Here is a 15,330-nt window from a genome sequence, read left to right on the forward strand (position 1 = left end):
AGGGTCTAGCCCTGAAACGTCAGCCTCTCTGCTCCTATGATGCTGCTTGGCCTGCTGTGTTCATCCAGCCCTGCACCTTGTTGTCTCGGATTCTCCAGCATCTGCAGTTCCTACTATCTCTGCTTTTCTAGTTTTCCCTCCATCACACGCGCGCGCGCGCACACGTGTGTTAAGGGGAATTTATACAAGAGTTAGAGTTTTATTTAAAAAGTTATATATTGATGGTTTATAATTGTTTACAAATAAATTCTAGCTATAGGTAAAGTACAGAAACCTGATTCATGCTTTGTTAAAGAGATAACAAGGTGTAGAGCTGGATGAACACAGGCTTTGTTGTTAACCTAGGTCTGAAGGACAAGTGAATTGGGTATTTTGCATATTTTTAAAGTCTTTACTTTTTGTGACAATTCCAGAAATAGCTGGGGTTGATTTCCAGCACGCAAACCCTTTGAGGTATAACAGAAAGAAAACATTAGTAGGCCTGAGGATTGGACTGGTTTTAAAAAGAATTGCCAATAATTTAATACAAGAATGAATAAACTAAACAGGAACATAAAAACAGGTTATAAGAGCTTTTAGAAGTATAAAGTGTATGAAGTATAATCGAAATGAAAACATTCTTTCCTGCCATACAAGGCACATTTCCTGAAATCACTTATTAGGCACAAAGAAAAATTGTAAATACAACAAGCTTACAATATTACTTTAACATAAATGTCAACCTAAAACACTACAAAACTCTGACCAAGACTGCCAAAAGAAACTGATAACTGAAAAAAAGCCCTGCTATGCGCACAATACATAATATGTATGAAGACTATGTCAAGTTTGGATGTACCAAGCATATCAAGGTCTGAAAGGGTACATCAAAATAATGAAACTTTTTCAATTTTGGGAACATATGTGAACATTGCCCCAGTAAATATATTCATTTGTGATTTTAAAATGCATCTGGTCCATTTTAAACACCGCAAAGTTTAAATCTTAAAACAAAGAGAATTTTGATTTTCAAAAGATGATTATGCTTCCTAAAGGTTTTCAAAGATTTCTCAAATTATTTACCCCAATCTAATTCAGAGATGTTTCATCTTAATCAACTCTTAACCCTTTTGCAGAGATCACCCAACCTCCCCCAATACTTTCAATTCATTCCTGCATTCCCAACACTGTCCCTTTAATTCAGCCCAGGAAACTCCTATCTCCTGTTCAAAATACCACTGTCCCCCTTACTTCAATGTGGGACCTTCAGTCTCTACAACTTACCTCAGGTTGCTAATTTATTTTCACTTGTATTCAAGTTTGCAATCTTCATCACCCATTCCTAGGCAAAATAATACTTCTAATATCATGACTCTTCTCAATTATAGATTTCCCCAGTCTAAATCAGTGGGTCTGGGCTTTTACTCCATTTCCTTTACCTTGCATTTCCAAAATCAATTTACTCCCCTCGCTGCAGCATTAATCCTACCAAAATTCTGGCGAAAATTAGAAAATTATGGCTATTACATACTATAAGAACTTCCACCTGCCACACCAACCATAACCCCACTGCCCAAAAAACACACAATCCCAGGATATGCTGACAGTTAGAATTTATGCCTTGTAGAACAATCAAATATCAAATTCACCAAACTACAGAAACTTAAATACTTTTAAAATTGTATTCTTTCCTATTTACAGGCTTACTACAAGCAAACCTTATATTTCAAAGGTACACCACCTGGACTGGCCAACATGCAACTCCAGGCACACAAGCTGATTGACTCAACTGCCCTCTGGAAAATTAGGGATGAGCAACAGATGCTGGTCTAGCAGTGATGCCTACATCTCATGAATGAATAAAAACAAAATCAGGCTAGATACATATTTGGAGAATTTATTCTTAGAGGGCAGGAGAAGAAAGCTACATATAACTAATGATAGTACAGCACTCACTGTGTTGGCTAGCTCCAAGTAACTGCCACTCATGGGATGGCTTAGGCTTGAAGCCTGTGCCAAGAGTTTTTGCAGAGCGACTTGCTGATCCAGGCTAGCTGCTCCACATTCTAATAGTTTCTGAAGCACTGGATGACTATTATGTAGTTCTGGACTCTGAAGATCTCGAGCTCCAGAATCATACTCCCAGCTCTCCCTGGCTCCTGACATTGCACCTAGAAAAAAAAGCACTTTATAAACTTTGAAATTAAAAGTGCATGCAAGAACAACACATTAGTCGAAACAAGCATAAATTTGGATTTTTAAAGGAATTAGGGACTAAGCTATCATGGAGGGAGTACGAACTAGTTCACAGCTCAAATGAGAAGTTTAGGGAAGAAAATGAGAAGGATTTCTCAAATTGAGGACTGAAGTGAAGAAACAAGGTGATTATTAAATATTTCAGAGAGTTACATGGAACATTTGATGTGATTGATGTTGAGGATTAAGGGAATTCTGTTTAATGAACAAGACAAGTAAACAATTAATAAAAGGAAAATACTGTGGACGCTGAAAAGTAAAAAAATGACTTCTGGACCATAAATTTGTGCACACTATGTCAACAAAGGTTGAGTAGATGACAGCGTTTGCATTCAACTGTGTCTTTACAAACTGGATAGCCTTAAGATCCTCTGCACACATGCCTCCTTTCAAATTTTGCCAGTTGTTTCTCAATACCATTCAAGACTGAAGATCAATTTTGCAGTCTTTATAGCCACTATCTGTAACATTTAAATGCTTCGTTTTGTCTAAGCGTCTACACTGGACACAATACATAGCTGTGGTCTCACATTATTCTATGGTTCAATCACAACTTTCCTGTACTGCTGTTCAGCGTGCAATTCACATACAATCAGTTTTGCCTACTGTTGCTCCACAGTATTTGAAGATATTGAGCATTAAGTTTACTGATCTCCTCGAGAATGGAAAATGAGAGTGATTAAAATGTGATAGATTTATAAAAGATGAAGACCAAAACCACAAACTTGATGTTTATTTCAGTAAGACTGACTTCAAACAAGACATAATTAAACACAGTAAGTTGGGATAAATTGGTAAACAGAAGGAGATATGCGTAGAACCACAAAATATAATATAAGACCAGTGCACACACCTACAAATTCTTTCAATCAACTTGTTCAGAGACATTTATTACACACTTCTGGAGCAGGAAGAACTTGAACCCAGGCATGCTGGTTCTGTAGTAGGGACACTTCTAACGTGTCACAAGAGCCCTCGACTTTCACGTTAAATTCCACCAGCGTAGACAGACAACCATGGTCAATAATCAAGGTTAGCTTCATGATGAGCAATAGATGCTGGTCTAGCAGCGATGCTTACATCCCATGAATGAATAAAAACAAAAATTGGGCTACATACATATTTGGAGAATTTATTCTTAAAGAGGGCAGGAGAAGAAAGCTACATATAACTAATGAGAGTACAGCACTCACCGTGTTGGCTAGCTCCAAGTAGCTGCCACTCATGGGATGGCTTAGGCTTGAAGCATCATTACTTTGACCTATTTTGAGGCGGTTTAATGAAGCATCTACGATTTAAACTTCCAAAAGGCATTTCATTGATTTGTTTTTCTAATATCTTGTAAGGAACCTAAACATCAAGAATTGGAGGCAGCCTGGGACCTCAACCTATTATTTTTGATCATGATCTATATAAGAGTAGAAATAGTTGTAAAAGTTGCAAAATTTGGCAATGACAGCAAGATGGAAGCACAACAAGTACATAAACTGGGTTAGTGGTAATCTAAGGGGCAGGTGCTCTTAGATTGCATTCAGGAGAATTTCAACAGGAGTATATGTAAAATTCAACAAGAAACGAGACATTGCTGGACCTGACTCCTGGGAATGAGGTGGGCCAAGTAGATCAAATGACATTGGGGAACAGTGTGTCATAAATTTTAGGATGACAATGGAAAATGACACTGGTCAATCCAGAATAAGAATAATCAACTGGTCCACAGAGCAGACATCAATGGAGCAAGAATGGAGCTGGGTCAAAGGTTGGTGGGAACAACTTGTAACTGAACCACTGCCTTTCATGGGGCATAGGTACACCCACACACCAGAGGCAGGGCATTCCGTGATTTTGACCCATTGACACAATATTTCTAAATCAAGGTTGTTTGTCACTTGGAGGGAACCTTGCAGATTTTAGCACTCCCAAACATTCACCTCCTTTCTAGGTTAGGTTCGTCCAACAGGCAACTCAAAAGCCATAATACACCCCTCTCTACCGCACCCCCCGGCACCCACCCCACCACCACCACCAAGGGATCCTACCAAGCCCACCGCAGAAGTTATAAGTACAGGAAATAGAATTTGAAAATGTTCCTCTAGTCAAGGACCATTTCACTCCATGTTAGCTCATGAGTCAATAATGAGCACCAAATGTGCAAGCGAAACAGTTCCTGATTGGAAGAGTAGCAAGTTGTGCAAACAAGCGGCTTTGCCAGCCTGCATACGCACCCACATACAAAATTTTCTACATCATTTTGCATCCTCCTCAATTCACTTTCCTGTTTAACTTTGTATCATCACAATACATAGTCTGTCCCTTCATTCAAGTCATTAACGGAGATTACAAATAGTTGAGGCCATAGCTAATCCTCGTAGGGCCCCACTAGTTACAATTTCCCAGAACTGATCCATTTATCCTGATTCTTTGTTTCCCATTACTCAATCTTCTATCCATGCTAATATTAGCTCTAATACCATGAACTCTTAATGTTGCAATCTTATGTGGCACCTTACTGCATGCCTTTTAGGAGCCAAATATACTAAATCTGCTCATTTCCATGATCAAACTAGCTTGTTACATCAAAGAGTTCAAATAAATTTCTCAAGCATGATTTCCCTTTCACAAAATCATGTTAATTCTGCTTGATTTAGAAAATGATTATGCAACGTCCTGCTCATAACGGATTTCAGCATCTCCATACTGACTGGTATTTGAAAGTAGCCTATAGTTTCCTGGTTTTCTGTCTCTACCTTTTCTTGAATTAAAAAAAAGTCTCACATTTGTAGTTTTGCAATGCTCTTGGATCATTCCAAAACCTAGGTATTTTTTGAAGATTACAACCAATGCATTCACTATTTCTACAATAACTTCCCTTAAGACTCTACCATCGAGTCCAGGAGATATAACATTAACAGTCATATTAACTGTCAGTACGTTTTCCCAATAATGTGATTCTTTTCAGTTCCACGCTCCTTTTAGTCCTTTGATTTTCTACTGTTCTTGAGTTGAATTATATTTTCTTCCAATTAAGTCGGAAGAGATTTAAAATAGTAATAGTGGCTTGCAGATAAAGTGCCAGAGTTGAAAACACAGCTCACGCATAAATGAAGATGGATGCTGCACTGGGGAAAAATATACAATAAACTAAGATGAACAGGTTGAGATAGAACCAGAGCATGTCATGCCACCCTTAAAACTTTTTCTGCCATTACATTAGCTAATGGTTGATCTGCACCTTAATTTATTCACCTTACCAATGTATCTACCTAATCAAAATCTACATATTGCTGTATTCCTTTTAAAATTTCAACCAACCCACTATCCATAACCTTTTAAGGGATGCAGGTTCAAGGTTTCTACTACAAGACACTTCTAATTTCACTCCCAAATCATCTAGTTCTCATGCTGTAGGTTGATTCCTGTGAGGAGTGGGCTCTCCTAAAAGTACAGTTGAATGGACATATATTTGCTGAAGCCTAGGAGAGCCGACCTGACTGAAACCCAAGCATCTTGAGAGGACTTGATGAGGTAAATGCAAAGAGACTGTTTCCCCTTTTTGGAGATTTCAGAAGTGGGTATCACAGCCCCAAGATAAGCACTGATCATATCGGACTTCAGAGTTAAGAAATTTCTTCAGAAGAATATCTAAAATTTCCTACCCTGGAGGAATGTGGATGCTATATCATTGAATATACTCAATGCTCAATGACAACATTATTTTAGAAGGAAATTTGAAATTGAGGGGATTGAATGGAAAAGTGCAGTTCGGTTCAGAGGTCTACCATGATCCTATTGAATACAAAAAAGGTTTAAAGGACCACATGGTCATCTATTTGTGTTATGTTCTGGATTTTGCATGCAAGAGGAAATACCTTAATTAGGTCATCTTTCAGTTTTTTAAATACAAGGCAATACTAGTCACCTGTTCTGAAAAAAAAAAAAATTGAGATTCAGTTCCTCTCTATTGACACTTACAGACCTATGAATAGTTAGTGTTTTGTTCTTTTTTAAATTTCAACCTTTCAATGCCATAAATAATTCCTGTAAGTATGTTGGAACCCCCTCGTAAATTTATCTTTCCTGGAGCTCATTGCTCAAAACTGAAGCATTGTTCCAGATGGAACTGACCAATACTCTCTACAAGTATAATATAACTGCCTCACTTAATTACCGATGAGGAAACTTAGTTTATCTTGAAACCCATCACAGAACTTGCTTATATAAATTGAATTTTCAATATTTGATCTTTGTGCTACTCAATTGCAAACAAAATCAGTTAATTCATTATGTGGGTTATATCTATTCCAATGGTGTTAAATGGCAAAAAAAAATATTTAAGGCAGTGTTTGCTGACACACAAACTTTGTTGCACCATGTGTGCAAAATCCACGCTGCGCGTGTGCAGAATAGATGCAATACTAAAACAGGAATCAAGCAGGACCAGGATAGAAATTGGGCGAGGGGCACGGACAGGAGAGAGAATTGACAGAGCCTGTGCCCCAGCCTGAATTGGCCGGGTGTCTCCCCCTAACCATCCCAAGCTGCCTCCTCGCTCATGGCCATGTCTGTTACTGTCCATGTGACGTTTAGGGGGAAGATAACATGCATGCTCTGCAGCATTAGCAAACATTGCCATATGTAAGCAAGCAAGGTAATCGTTAGTTCCTTAAACGCACATTTCTGCGAGGGTTGGAGGACAGAATTCATTATGGAAACTATAGATGGACACAAACATTCTGTTAAAATTAATAGTCTTTTTTGTTCAAATGAATTCTAAGTCACAAAGCATGGGAACCAGTCAATTCAAATCATGTTTCAAGTCCACGAATTGAAATTACAGGAGTTGTTTTGCTGAAAGGAGATAAAAAGTCGAAGTTTTTCATCTTGCATCATCAGGACAGGAACACGAGAAACAAACCTCAAAAGGGAACACAATATTTTGCAGCATGAAAAGAGGGTGCTGACAAATTGGACCATGGAGGTGCAGCAGGAACTGTTGACTGTTGATTTTAATAAGCAGTAAAACGCAAACCACACTGGTAAACTGATTGATCAGAGCACTACAATGGGGAATGCAGCAACGACTGGCAATCTCCATGAATCTTTCCTCAATGAGAAAGGTGCAATGCATGGACAAATTACCCCTGCTCACAAAGAACAGGATCCTGCACATGAATACAGGTAGCTTCTAACAAATGAAAATTAATCATAACGGAGGTATCAGAGGTAATGTATTAACATGGATAGAGAATTGGTTGGCAAGCAAGAGAGAGAGAGCTGGAATAGACAGGTCCTTTTTAAATTGGCAGGCAGTGATGAGTGGGTTCAGTGCTGGGACCTCAACTGTTCACAATATACATTAACGATTTGGACAAAGGAATTGAATGCCATATCATATCACATCATAGAATCCCTACAGTATGGAAGCAGGTCATTCGGCCCATCGACTCCATACTGACCCTCCAAAAAGCATCCCACGCAGACCCACGCCCTACCCTACCCCTGCATTTCCCATCCTAGACACTACGGGCAATTTAGCATACATCCAAATTTGCAGATGAACTAAACTGTGTGGCAGTGTGTACTGTGAGGAGGATGCTAAAAGTTTGCAGGGTGACTTGGACACTCCGGCTGAGTGGGCAAATCATTAGCAAATGCAAAATGTTAATAAATATGAGGTTACCACTTTGGTCACAAAAACAGGAAAGCAGATTATCTGAATGACAGCAGTTTAGGAAACTGAGGTGCAACAAAACCTGGGTGTCATGGCAGAAGAGTTGCTGAAGGTTGACATGCAGGTGCATCAGGCAGTGAGGAAAGCTAATGGTATGCTCTCCTTCATAGTGAGAGGATTTGAGTATTACAGTAAGGATGTCTTGCTGCAGTTATACAGGGCCTTGGTGAGACCACACCGAGTGTTGTGTGCAGTTTTGGTCTCCTAGTCAGAGGAAGGACATTGTTGCTATTGAGGGAGTCCAGAAAAGGTTCACTGGGCTGATTCCCAGGATAGCAGGACTGACATATGAGGAAAGACTAGATCAGTTGGGCTTGTATTTGCTGGAATTCAGAAGAATGGGGGGGTGGCATCTCAGAAACAAAATACTTACGGGGGCAGGGAAGGCTACATGCGGGAAGAATGATCCCAATAACGAGGAAGTCCAGAACAAGGAGTCACAGTCCAAGAATAAGGGGTAAGCCCTTCAGGACTGAGATGAGTAAGAATTTCTTCACTCATTGTGAACCTGTGGATTTCTATCCCACAGGATGCTGTAGGGGCCAGTTCATTGAATATATTCAAAATGGAGCCAGACGTGGCCCTCGTGGCTAATGGGATCAAGGGGTATGGGGAGGGGGCGGGAATGGGATACTGAGATTGCACGATCAGCTGCGGTCGTATTCAATGGTGCTGGAGGCTCCAATGGCCAAATAGCCTACTCCAGCACCTATTTTCTATGTTTCTATAACACAAGCCTGCCTCAATCTTAAACATCCAAATGAAGTTATTAGCACATTCAGGATTATTCGGTAAATTATTGTCCAACAGCAGAATCACATCTTATATGGAACGTGGTGTTCTGAAGTTTGCAAGCACAGACTGGCTGAGTACAACTGGCATACAGCCAGCTGCGAACAAAGGATCATTTACTGCTCCACATTTCAGATACAGACATTTCCTTAAGCCACTGTCTACAAACATTCCTAACACAAGTCCTATAGGCAGACAATACTTAACAAGACACTTCCATTAAAGTTGTAATAATTACGGTAGACTCAATACAAGGTTAGAATGAGAATCCAAGAGTAGCATTATATTACATCCATGACATTCACTAGTCACTGCAACACATCATGCATGTCTCAAGGCATTGTAATAAAACAGCAAATTCAACTGCAATGGATCCTTTCACGTTGCACGGAGAGAGCTAGAAATTATGCAAAAGTAAAATTAATGTTTTTCATTTATGCAACCTACATACCAAGGCTGTTATCGCTACTAGTTGGCCACGAAGCTATGCGGTCACGTAATTTTCTTTTCTTGCAAGACTCATGCGACTTCACCGAGAGTTCACCTTCTTCCTTCCTTATTTCAGATACCAACTGCATACGGCAGCGTGCAAAATCCTCAAAGGAGATTTTCCCATTCTCATCTGCTCCCAACTGATGCATAATCTCTGCCACTGATTCCTCCATGTTTAGTTGTCGACATACCATAAGCAAGTCATTTCTGAAGAAAGATAAAGAAATATCAAACTATCATATCCTCATAAATTTTCTGTGAACGCTATTCCTTAACTTTGTCAAGTGCAGCACTGTTAAAGTGCCATACTGAAAAAATGGTTACCATAAGATACCAGTTACTTTCTTCTGAAATCACAGCAATACTACACATTAGAGATTTTTCTGCTGTGTGCATTTGAAATTATAAATCCAAGTAACAGTTTCTACTCAAATATTTAACAACGACGCAATGATACTGTCCTCCTCACGGTTTGCATTCCCACCTAACTTTGCGTACTCAACAAAACTAGCAATACATTAAACCATTGACATTTGAATAATTAATATAAATTGCAAATAGCCAAGGGCCAGCAATAGTCCTTGTGTCTCTCTAGTGTTTACAACCTGCCAATTTGAAAATGCCCTATTTACCCCTACTGCTACCTTCCTGCCTATTAACCAATTAGTTTATACTAATACCTTCACATCACCCAACTGCATAAGCCCACATCTTGCAGATTGGCTTTTTGTGTTGCAACTCAAAAATGCTTTGCAAATTCAGGTATACATTTAGTGGTTTCTGTTTATCTATCCTACATGTTATATCCTCAAAAAACAACTCTCATTTGTCATACCCAATTTCCCTTCCATAAAACCACGTTAACATTTTCTGATCATACTGAAATTTTCTTAGTGTACTTTCAAGATTGCCTCAATAACAGATCTTAGCATTTTCCCTATTAAACTCAAGGCATTCAATGTTTAGTGTGTCCTCATAACTCAAAGTTCTCAGTAACAAATTTGGTTAAGCCAAGTTTAATTTTCACGTATATCTTAAAATGCAACTTCGTCCAAAAGCTTAGTTTTTCCACCAAAAAGTGATTATGTTTTTCTTTTAGCAGATAAGACACAGATATAACAATGGAAGACAAAACTACTTAAAACACAAAACAAATATTTTTGCAGGATGGATAACTGGTATTAAGTACAAGCGCCATATATAAAACTTACAAAATTGGGTAAATGTCTTTTTAGGTCATCTTTTAAGCAACATAAACAAGGGGCTTTGTCCAACAGTCGAATGAAATCCAACAATGCACACAGCAAGTTTTAGTCAATTTCAAAACATTTTGATCCTCCAAAAAACAAACCTCTCCAAAATCATGGGGTTACTTAAATACTACATATTAATGTAAACAAACAGCATGAATGGTTACTATGTTGAAACATCATCAGCAACCAAGGCAAAAACTTCTAAAAATCATCACAACAGTCTATTTCAGTTGCTTGATGCTTCGCACTAAGATATAAAGGCACCAAAAGTAAAACATGTATGGGCTACAAAACTGATGCTGAATACACACAAGAGTATAGCATACAGTAGCTAACAAGGGGGTTCAATTTAAACATTGAGGACATGCAAAAACTTGGATTTGAGAATCTGGGAAAAATGAGGCTGTCTAGTTCATGGCTATTTAAAGTAGAGCAAGTCCATCCCATGACAATGGGACAATAAACTAAACCTAACTACACTCCATGATAGCCTATAAAGGAGAAGTAGGCCATTCAATGAGACCATGGCTTACCTGATAAACCTGAACTCCACATGCCTACTTTATTCCCTAAAACCCTCAATTCCCTAACTGATTAAAAACAGGCTCTCTACGCTCAGAAGGAATTGCTGCTCATGTCGGTCTTAAATGGGTGACCCCTTACATCCCCTCAGATCCTAGACTCTCCCATAAGGAGAAGCAATTTCACTGCATCTACTTGAGTAAAAGCAAAATACTACAGATGCTGGAAAAACCTGAAATAACTACACAGATACTGTAAATCAGAAACAAAAAATAGAGATTGCTGGAAAAGCTGAGCTGGTCTGGCAGAATCTGTGGAGAGAAATCAGAGTTAACATGATGTGGCCAATAAGGCAAAGTAAAGTTGCCAATATCCTAATAACGGATTAGAGCGCTGCTTTTTCACTAGACAGAGACGACTGGTGAATGCTTAACTTGAGGGTCAACACACAAGTGAGGGGAGAGGTTGAGAAGGAAATCCTTCATGGTAACTCTAGCTGGTACAGGAATTGAATCCATGTTGCTGGTATCACTGTGTGTTGCAAGGTAGCTGCCCAGGCTGAGTGAAACAACCAATAAGCACCCACAAAGTAAATGCGTGCAGGAACTATTAAATAAGTACTTTAAACTTATCTTTAGCAAGAATGATGCTTCCAAAGACAGTAAAAGTGGTTGACATAGTCAGAGATAATAACTGATAAGAAGTAGGCTGCCTCAAAGCTGAAAGGTCATTTAGGCCAGATAAGATGCATAGAAGGACACTGGAGGAATGAAAGCAGGAAATCAGAGACATATGCCATGTTATCTCAAACATTTCACTTCCATTCAAAAACAAGTGTACAAGCAGCAGCCCAGGAAGTCTGTGTATGAGGGGGCTTCTGTTTTAAATGTAAACTATTTTTCTTTTTGTTTTTTTTCTTTTCTATCTCTCTTCCTTTGTTCATTTTTTTCTTTTAATTTTAAAATTTACTTACCAATTAGTGAAGAGCTCAGTTGTGGTGATGGCACTGATCAGTAGGCCCAGAAGCACGGACTCAAGTAGGCCTAGCAGCCCGGACTTGTGGCAGCAACGGAGGCACGTTCAGGTTCCCAGCAGCTTCTGCGGAGGCGGTCCTAATGCTAGCTCAACATCAAGTTCATCTTTCCTTCTTCTGGTGACTTCAGATGAGGAAGGAGGTCCTGGGAGGCCACTGCAACAGAGAATGTGGTGGGGATCCAGCCATTCCTCGAGGCTGCGTCGGCTGAAGACCAGGTGGGTTCGGTCGCAGGTTTTTGAGGCTTTTGCAGCATCTTCACAGTGGCATGGCTCGCCCGGTGTAGCCTGGGTATCCTTTAGACAGTTTCAGCATTTTGGCAGCATCAGATTAACTCTCCTTGCAACAGCTTCGGTCAGTCTGCGATTCCATGCAGCGTTTTCTTCAGCATCATGGTGAGTCTAGCCCAGGATTCCAAAAGAGTTCCAAAAGCCCACAGCCGTGAAGTAGACAAAGTGGACTTTGTCTTAAATTCTCATTTTTTCCCCTTCATGGAAGGACTATTATTCTGAACTTTTTATCTCTTTATTTTTCTAATGTATTACTATGATTTTGTACTTTTGAAGGCCTTTAATGCTGGACTTTTTATTTCTTTATTTTCTAATTTATTTTCCTAAGAATTCATATTCAAGAATCTGTACATAGGTGCCTTTGTACCCAAGGTGGTGCCATAAGTGACAACTTGTAAACTTTTCACTGTACTCATGTGATGACGTGACAATAAAGATAATTCAATTCAATTTTTTGTAATCAATCTGCTCGAAGACGTTATTGCACACCTCTGGAACACATGGGAGTTGAACCCGGGCCTCCTAGTCCAGGGATAGGGGATGCTAACACTGCACAGGACAGTTCCAAAGGGGGAGTTTATAAGTCGTTCAGAACTTTCAGTAGTAGTGTTACGCATCACTGTTTATAATTGCGCATCTGTAGCTAGAATCAATTACCTGCATTAAATAGTGATTCTTGTAAAGTACAGAAATCTGGTCCATGTTTCTATCAATTCGAGACTGAAATATCAAATGGATTGGGATTTTCTTTTAAAAACGATAATTTTGTGATAATTCTGGGAATAGCGGAGCTTGATTTCAAGCACACTACCCCAGTGAGTCACAATGCTGAAGGATGGCGTTTTTATACTGTTGAGCAATTCAAAGATTGCTATGCTGCCCAGAGCAAAAGAAAAAGGGAGTGTTAATGATGGTGAAAGAGGAATAGAGATTTAAAATGGATGTAAATGAAAGGTGTGAATAAAAAAAAACTGGTCTGCTGTGTTGAGAACAAAATCAACAAGACATAAAGAAAACATGGCTGGGGGTGGCAGATGGAGGAGAGGTTATGCTTTAACATTGTGAACTCAATAATGAGCTTTCAAGGCTGTGAAGCTCTGGAGCAAGCCCAGGATGAAAATGTTGGCATAGAGCAGGGTGACTTATTGAAGCAGCAAGCAACTGGAATGTCCGGTCGTTCCTATGAAGAGAGGAAGATATTCCACAAACTGGTCACCCGGTCTGAATTTAGTCTTGCCAATGTAAAAGAGATTGCACTGTGAGCAGTGAATACAGCAGGTTAGGTTGAAGGATACAGAAATAAAATGTTGCTTCAACTGGAAGATGTGTTCTGGATCTTGAACACCGAGAAGGGAGGAGGTGAAAGAACAAGCATTACACCTTCTGAAACTGCACGTGAAGGTTCCATGGGGGTTGAGAAAATGATGGGAGTGATGGAGGAATGGGTCACAATGTCGCAGAGGGATTGGTCCCTGCAGAATGCTGATTGTGGAGGGGGAGGGGCACATTGTTTATTGGAGGTATCCTGCTGAAGGGTGTGGAATTGCAGTACTGACTCTTTGAATTCAGGGACTGATGGTGGAAAGTGAGGGCAGAAGTGCAGGAAATAGATCAGACATGCTTGAAGGCTCTGTCAACCAATGCAGGGGGTGTTCCTTGTTTGCGTAAAAAGGACATTTCTGAAACACTGTGGTCTAAGGTGACATCATTAGAACAGATGTGACAGAGAAAGAGAAAGAGAGAGAATTGCAGGAAGCAGGGTGGGAGTAATTGTAATCAAAAGTAACAGTGGGAGACTGTGGGTTTTTAGTTATGTTGGCAGACAACCTACCCTGGAAATGGAAATGGTGAAGTCAAGGAAGTGGAGAGTCAGAAATTGACTGGGTGATGGTGAGAGAAGGATAAAAATTGGAAACAAAACAGAGAATGTTTTCCAATTCTGGATGACAGCAGGATGCAGTATCAATGGCATCACTGCTGTATGGCAGAAAGAGTTGTGGGTGAAGTTGGAGAAAGTTAAATGAATTAAAGGCAAAGTTATTCAAACTAAAAACACGCTCAACCAGGCAAAGGATGGTTGTGGTGGTGCAGGAGGATTGTTCAGGCCTCTCTTCAAGAAAGAAGCAATGAACCTTTAGACCAGCTGATGGGGGTAGACATGTTTAGGGTCAGGAAACTGGAAATTCTGGAACTGACCTAAAGTGACAAAAATCACAGTGAATTAAAAGAGACTGAACAAAGTGGCCAAAAATACAGTCAAGATAGGAAGAAATAAATTCAGTAGGGCAGGAAAAGGCTAAAACGATGGGTTTGCCAGGGCACTCCTGTTCGTAGATTTTGGAAAGCAGACAGTAGCGGACAGCATGGGATTGAAGAAACAATGAGGTGGGAGCTGTGGAGGGGATATCTTCAAAGAAGATAAGGTAGTCCTGGAAATAACAGCTGGATGCTCAGTGGTGATGTCATGATCCAAGGCAGATGGGAAAAAAATGTACAAAAGTTAGCACTCAGCCTCTGCAAGATAGAGACTGGCATGCCAGTTGACAGCAGCACTATCCTTATTAGCAGGCTGATAAAGACAAGGTCAGACCCAAGAGAATAATGTACAGCAAGTTCAGAGGAAGATAAGTTAAAGTGGGTTGGGGAAGTAGAGAAAACAAGGCTGCAATGACCATATAATTTTATCTGTGTACATTTTTGATTTTAGACTAAAATGAGAAAAGAACTGCTTTAGAAGTCACTGCTCTTCTTTCAAAAGCAAGTTACCTGACATTCATTGTAAGTGCTATTTACACAGCTGTTGGTTCAAGCTGTGGGTGGGAAAGCCTAGTTACAGACAAACTGGAGCCAGGGGACTGCGTACAAATGGAGATCTAGCCAACAATAATTGTGTGAAATGGCGACAAGTTATTGAAGACAAATGCCTCCTGTCTACCAACAATTATGTGTCTGACTCCCAAGGAACTGAACAGCTTGGGAGTA

At 39.7% G+C, this 15,330-nt stretch overlaps 1 protein-coding gene across 2 annotated transcripts in view; it reads right to left on the bottom strand.

The window, feature by feature from the left end:
- The window catches only part of mcc (MCC regulator of WNT signaling pathway), a 153,169-nt gene extending 143,715 nt beyond the window's left edge, over positions 1 to 9,454 (bottom strand). For both annotated transcript variants that reach the window (XM_048619123.1, XM_048619137.1), the window contains exons 1-2: positions 9,210 to 9,454; positions 1,936 to 2,150 (exon numbers count right to left, since the gene is read on the bottom strand). In XM_048619123.1, coding sequence (XP_048475080.1) covers positions 1,936 to 2,150; positions 9,210 to 9,444 — 450 coding nt within the window. In that variant the 5' untranslated portion in view covers positions 9,445 to 9,454. The remainder of the gene's footprint in view (positions 1 to 1,935; positions 2,151 to 9,209) is intronic.
- Positions 9,455 to 15,330: the final 5,876 nt, after the last annotated feature.

Source organism: Rhincodon typus, chromosome 3, assembly GCF_021869965.1.
Source record: "Rhincodon typus isolate 14 chromosome 3, sRhiTyp1.1, whole genome shotgun sequence".
Taxonomy (NCBI): Eukaryota; Metazoa; Chordata; class Chondrichthyes; order Orectolobiformes; family Rhincodontidae; genus Rhincodon; species Rhincodon typus.